The sequence below is a fragment of the Sycon ciliatum genome, chromosome 5 (genome assembly GCF_964019385.1).
Source record: "Sycon ciliatum chromosome 5, ocSycCili1.1, whole genome shotgun sequence".
In the NCBI taxonomy this organism is placed as follows: domain Eukaryota; kingdom Metazoa; phylum Porifera; class Calcarea; order Leucosolenida; family Sycettidae; genus Sycon; species Sycon ciliatum.
In genome coordinates, this window is record NC_088647.1 from 26853064 (window position 1) to 26860098 (window position 7035).

Genomic DNA, 7035 nt, shown 5'->3' on the forward strand with positions numbered 1-7035 from the left:
AAGAGTGCACACTTATATTGGCCCTTTGACTGGAAAAGAGTGCACACTTATATGGAATGGACTTGTAGATACGAATTCAGCTTGTCACTTCCAAATCAGGCACGAACATGCCTAAATAAAAGGGAGAAACTACTTTGACCAAATCAATAGCCGCCATCGACAAGAACCAAGGTCACAAGAGCTGGAGCGGACTCCTGTTGCACCACTGACCTCGCAAAAATGTACGGTGGTGCAAACACAGCCGCATCATGACGATGTTTTTTTTGTGGTTTCTATAGTATTGTGTGCAGTGCTTCTGCTAGTGCAGCGCAGTGGCAGTACGAACATCATCATGTCCATCATATCAGTGTGCTAGCATGCTTGCTGTTGATCAGTCAAGCTAAACCAAAGGTTTTTGTAATCTGTTGGAGCAGAAATAGAACGTAAATGTACAATGTACCTTATCTCCGGAGAGCTAATAACTGTTTCGATCTTTTATACTGAAGTGCTTCAGACTATGATTAACATGAATGATGAAGATGCATGTGCCTTTCCGCTTGTGTTCTGTACATACAATGGGTAATGTTTCAAAATAATTATAATTCAAATAAACTACAGGTCTGTATCTACCGGTATACCCCCTGTGGTCCTCTAACGTTACGGTCGTTGCTCTACCCTTTGCACTTTTAAGTTAGGAAGCAATACAGCAGTACTTACGAAGTAACGTTGCATTGATCAGTTATATGAGTGCAAATATACAAATCCTGTATCCAGCAACTTGTTTAACATTGTTCTGCCATACTGTACATGTATATATTATAGAGATGTAGAGGTGTAATGAGCATTGCACCAGATTAAACCAGGTTCTCCTGGCTGTTGTTGATGGTCTTTTCCAACCGTTGTCCGGAGAATTCGCTGCTGCTGGGCTTTGTATATTGAATGCCACCTGTTTGTTCTGTACATTATTATTGCTGAAATGCATTTCGTGGTTGTCGGCACCATTTCATGTGCACTTACCTACCAGTGCATCGTCACTTCGAGTAATATTTAAAATGTGCGCGTACTTTATACAATGCGCTTTTTGCGTAATTCTATAATTTTTGGCTCGTATAGTTATTTTAACCCAGCTGCAATGACGCTCGATCTATACATTTCTTCGTCCAGTGCCGTTGCCTGCTGAAAAAAAGTAAGAAACACCTTCAAAATAGCATGTTGCTATGTCAGTTGCTATGGAAACGAGGTATGTTAAGATAATTGCTTATTTTGACTTCCCTGTAAGCTTCCCAAACTGACACCAATCAAAAATGATCTTCTATTAGGTCTCTCCACATGCTAAAAGAAAAAAATCGCGGTACACCCAAAGTGGGAACGAAAATCATGAATTCATGCACTTGGCTCACAGGCTACAGGGGCGACTGACATCCTGGCCTGGAGAGCGTAACAGGCACGCGTGCGCGGCAGAGGAGTATGAGCGTCATGCTGAAGAAGAAAGGTGTTTTTGATGCGATGCGCCCGGCCGACGTGTTGGTTGTTCCTTCGCTTGGTGGACCTAGCAGCAGCATTACAAGAGTCGTGGTCAGCGTATCCAGCTGAGCGTATGACAGCTGTCTGGAGAGGCATGTATGCCTCATTCGAAAGGCTTTGTTGAAACAGCTGTGGTGACACACAGGTCACACTGCAAGCACCGAAGTGACAGCCACAACTGTTCCTTTCTCATTGCTGCCATACGACAGGCTGAGAAAGCAAGAAATATTCTATCAGTCTACGCCAGCAGCTAGACACCAGCAAATGTCAGCTCGCGTAACAGCGCGGCAGCTCGAGTGATGCAGAGTTGAATGAGCTCTGGACCTCTATTACTAGTGTGAGTGCAAGAATGCGCTCCTTTGCTGATCTAGTTCGTGCATTTTGCTTACCTTGCTTCCTTTCTTCGACTCGCTTCACCTGATTTCATTGCTGAACCTTTTATCTTGTGGTGGAGAGTATTCATGACATTGTATCATTCTTCCTCACTATGTCTATTGGAAATTTCACTGAGCGGTAAAAGAACTCCTGTTCTTAGTGGCGATAGATAAGCGACAATTGCGATGAGCCGGACCAAGTAGTTAGGGGATTGAAGCAAGGAAACCGCGGCCAAGATCTGCAGGGCTGAGGAAGCCGCACAGCAGACCGGTGACGGCATGGTACCGGCATCCGTGAATGCCGCAACAAGGTCGTCGTATCAACGCAGCAAATCCGCTTTGGCTAGTAAGCCGAAACCTGCTGCAGATGACAAGCCGGCGAAGTGCTCGCAGTGCGGACGATCTCAGCACACGAAGTCAATGTGTCCCGAATCCCTTCGCACAAATCATATCCCCAATTCATTTCGCCAGGAGCTTAACAATTTCATTAATCTTGGGCACCCTGTAAGAAGACCTTAGGGTCTGTTGGGAATTCCCAAGTAAAATAATAAAATACAATACAATACAATACAATGTGTCCTGCCAAGGGCAAAGAGTGCCGTAAGTGCAAGGGCAGGGACCACTTCGCAACAATGTGCCGCAAGACCATCGCATGCCTCACCATTCACGCAGTGCAGGCTGGTTACAAAGTGATGCTGTCAACACGTCTTGACGACAACGACCGGTCGTGCACGTTAGAGTGGTTGCCAGATACTGGCTCGGATGTTGATGCTATTGGTGCTAGTCATCTCCGCAGACTTGGTGGCAGTGTAGCTGATCTGGAACCTGACCCCGACCATGTCGCCGTGAACGGTCAGCCATTGACCAGCTTGGGAACTGTTCCCGCCAGGGTTGTCGCTCGTGATGTCACGCACACCACTCGTCTACATGTGTACGACGAACTCAGTAGCGCATTGCTGTCGCGCTCATCGCTCAAGGCGTTAGGTTTCTTGCCGCCTAACTGGCCACAGATCGCTTCAGTGACACAAGGGACATCCCGTTCTGCAGAGTACAGCAACCCTACACCAGACCAGCGTGTACGTATCCTCCAGGACCTCCTCGACGAGTTCGCAGACGCATTTGCAGAGGACACGCTCCGACCCTTGGACGGTCAGCCGATGCACATCCAACTCGCGCCTGACGCCCAGCCGTTCAAGTTGAACAATGCCAGTCGGTTACCTTACGCCTATCGTGACCAGGTGAAACTCCAGCTGGACAAGATGGTCGCAGATGGCATCATCGCACCGGTCTCAGAGCCAACGGAGTGGTGTCACCCCATCGTCATAGCCGAAAAGAAAGGCACTGCAGAAGTCCGGATGATGGTGGATTTCACTAAGCTTAACAAGCAAGTCGCCCGGCCCGCGCATCCCATGCGCGCACCTCGCGATGTTGTTTCTAACCTTGGTAACGCCCAGTATTTTACCAAGCTGGATGCTCGCCACGGCTACTGGCAGGTCCCCTTGGACGAGGAGTCCAGAAGCTTGACCACATTCATCACACAGTGGGGCAGATATCAGTACCTGCGGAACCCACAAGGTCTGATTTCTGCTGGCGACGAATTCAACCAGCGGACCGATGCAGCATTCGCTGGTATTGAGCAATTCTCCAAGGTCGTGGATGACTGCCTGGTCTTCACTGATTCCTTTGAGCAGCACCTGGAACGAACTCGTGAAGTTCTTCAACGCGCTCGTCGGTATGGTATCGCCCTGTCAGCCAAGAAGTTTGCTTTCGCCGAGACCGAGATCAACTCCTGCGGCTACGTGATAAACAAGTCCGGCTGGAAGACAGGCCAGGAAAAGACCCGCGCTATCACCGACTTCGAGATCCCTGCCAATCGCACTGACTTGCGATCATTCATGGGTCTCGTCAACCAGTGCAGTGATTTCAGCTCAGCCATCGCCGAACACGCAGCACCTCTCCGCGGTCTGCTGAAAGCCAAGAATGAGTTTCTCTGGCTACCCGAGCACACAGTCGCTATGGACGCTGTGAAGCAAGCACTTGTTGACCCACCGTTATTGGCCTTCTTCGACCCGTCAGCACAGACACGCCTCGAGTGTGACGCCGCTAGGACCAAGGGTCTCGGATTTGGCCTCTGGCAGTACCAGAATAATTCGTGGCGCCTCATTCAGTGCGGCAGCAGATTCATCACCGACACCGAATCCCGGTACGCAATGATCGAACCGGAGATGTTGGGTGTCGCCTGGGCCATCCGAAAATGCCACACCTATCTTGCTGGCATGTCGTTTCATGTAGTTGTTGACCATCAGCCCCTTGTTCCAATATTGAACACCTACACACTGGACCAGGTTGAGAAACCTCGGCTCCAACGTCTGATGACCAAGGTACAACTCTATCAATTCGACGTCTCGTGGCGCAAGGGCTCTGAGCATGCCTTTGCTGATGCCTTGTCGCGTGCTCCAGTGGAGAACCCGGTTGCCGATGATCTCCTGGGAGAAGCCGACTCGCTATCTGGACAAGCCATTCGTGCATGCCTTCAGCAGGATGACTCCGGATCAGCGCTATTTGGTCTCCCGTTCCACGAGCTCCGCGATGCCGCTCAGTCTGACGTTGTTTACGTGCAGTTAGTCTCCTATATTCGTGACGGCTTCCCTTCTGCCAGACGTCACATGCCACCTGCTCTCGCTCCGTATTGGAATGGTCGTGAGCACCTCACCCTGGATAACGGCATTGTCCTCCGTGGCTCTCGTCTTGTTGTGCCCAAGTCTCTACAACGCCGTGTACTGACTGACCTGCATTCGTCTCACCAGGGCCTGGAACGTACCAAGCGTCGTGCGCGTCAAGTGGTTTACTGGCCGAGGATGAGTGATGACATCACAGCCCTGATCCGTGCCTGCCCTGTCTGTCGTGAGCTCCAACGTTCGCAGCAGAAGGAGCCATTGATGCGCGAGCCACAGCCGACATTTCCATTCGAGTATGCCAGCGCAGATCTCTTCTGCCAAGGCTGGCAGTTCCTGGTATATTCTGACCGTCTGTCCGGTTGGCCGTGTGTAGCTCGAATTGGCCGTACCGCTACCTCCCATGACGTCATTTGTCACTTCCGCCGTTGGTTCGCAGATGTTGGCGTACCGCGCAAGATATTCACTGATGGAGGCCCGCAGTTTGCCGCTTCCCGTGTATGTGAGTTCTGTGAGCGTTGGGGTGTGGAACAGTGCTTTTCCACCCCACACTACCCTCAATCCAATGGCCACGTGGAATCAGCAGTGAAAGCAGTGAAACTGCTCATTGAGAAGACGACCCTGAATGGAGATCTGGATGTAGACTCCTTCCAGCGCGGCCTGTTGGAGTGGCGCAATACTCCCCGCACTAATGGCAGCAGCCCCGCCCAAGTGTTGTTTGGTCAGTCCCTCCAGTCGTTTGTGTTCGCCCACCGTGCCAGCTTTGATCGACACTGGATTGGGTCTGCTGAAGCTGTGGACTCTGTAGATCCGAAAACACATTATGACAAATCGGCACGCTCTCTCCATTCTCTACGGATTGGCACCCATGTTGATGTTCAGCACCACCAGACCAAGCTGTGGTCCATGCGTGGCGTTATTGTTGCAATTGGCAGTCGGCGCGACTACTTCGTCAAGATGCCTAGTGGCCGTGTCCTCTGGCTTAATCGCCGCTTTCTCCGTCCGTATGTTCCCCCATGTGTTGACTCCGCTAGTCATACCCCTTCCCCGACTTCATCAGTACGTGTACCTACTGACACCGCTACTCAGCCTGTTCGTCGTAGCACTCGTATTCGCAAGACGCCTGACCGTCTCACCATTACATCTACGTCTGGGCAGTCATATGTGTGACACTGTTTGTCTGTAACATTAAATGGTCTCATCTTGACATCCTGCCTATGTCACAAAAACTAAAGCTTGGTGCGTCGACAATGCTCTGCCTCAATTTCTAGCTGATTTCTTTGCCCTTTGAGTGGACAAAGTATTTTCAAAAAATCGCTCTGCGAAGCGACAAATTTAATGTCGCGGAGGAAGTATTTGTTGAGACAAAACAGGTTTTATCTCAGAAGGGGCGTGAGAGTATAATTATTATTATGTTACTGTGTTTGTTATTTCGTGTCAGGTTGACACCCATGGGATTTTATCTTCGAAGGGGCGTGTTATGTTATGACGTAATGCCGTACAACTTTAGCTCTACTGTGTATGCACGCACGCATATCTTTGAAAGGCTTCTCTGTCGTTGACAGATTGAATCTTGTCAGTTTTTCTACTCCGTGCATTCTGAATAATAAACTACTTGCCTCTTGTCTACCGAACCTAACAGGGGTTATTGCCAAAGTTTTTGTCTGCCCTGAAACGAACATAGTTCATTTCTTACTCCGACCCCCTCCCCTACTCGGAAATCAATACAGTTTGCTGTGCTGGGCGACACAACGCACCCCTTACCCCAAATGATCACCCAATACGCCAAACTCAGGGTTGTAACTACAAGTTTCCTCTCTCCATACTGTGTGCACGGACTCCACCCTTGGTCCACCTTACGGTGTTGAGCACTCGTTGCTCGGTGGTGTTTCAGTTGATCCTGACCTTGTGCGTTTCATTGTTTTGTCTTTTCAGGAGCCGTTGCAGAAAAGCTCTAATCGTTGGAAGCCAACCCGCGAGAAAAAGACGGATGATTCCAGCGATGCCGAGACGCAAGTAAGTGTGACAATTGTTGGTACCCACTTATACACACATGCGCAAACACATGCGGCAGGGTTCATGTGCCTTGCATTGTCATACCAAGTTGTGTAAAGGAAGAGGATAGCTGAGAGTCTGCTTTACCACCTGCACCTTTTGAATTTGGTCAAGATTTGGCTGGATTACGAAAGTTTGACCGAACCCACATGCATCGAGATGTGAATTGTTCGATTTTGAACAATGGACTCCGAATGCTCGATGTGATTCATTCCTTTTCCTTTTCTGTACCTTATTCCAACCACCTCATTTTTGATCTTTTTGTTTCCCTTCACAGGCGGTAATTAGCCGAATGATGACGATCCTTAACAAATTGACACCGGAGAAGTTTGAGAGGCTCGCCACGGCGATTGATGAGTTGGAAATAAACTCTGAAGAGAGGCTGCGTGGTGTGGTAGAGCTCATCTACAAGAAGGTAGGGTGACGTA

General features: G+C 49.5%; 1 protein-coding gene across 2 annotated transcripts in view; it reads left to right on the plus strand.

Annotated features, from left to right (window-relative positions):
* Nucleotides 1-7035, plus strand: part of LOC135818203 (eukaryotic translation initiation factor 4 gamma 1-like) — a 55849-nt gene that overhangs the window by 19677 nt on the left and 29137 nt on the right. For both annotated transcript variants that reach the window (XM_065331552.1, XM_065331553.1), the window contains exons 11-12: nt 6488-6568; nt 6885-7022. In XM_065331552.1, coding sequence (XP_065187624.1) covers nt 6488-6568; nt 6885-7022 — 219 coding nt within the window. The remainder of the gene's footprint in view (nt 1-6487; nt 6569-6884; nt 7023-7035) is intronic.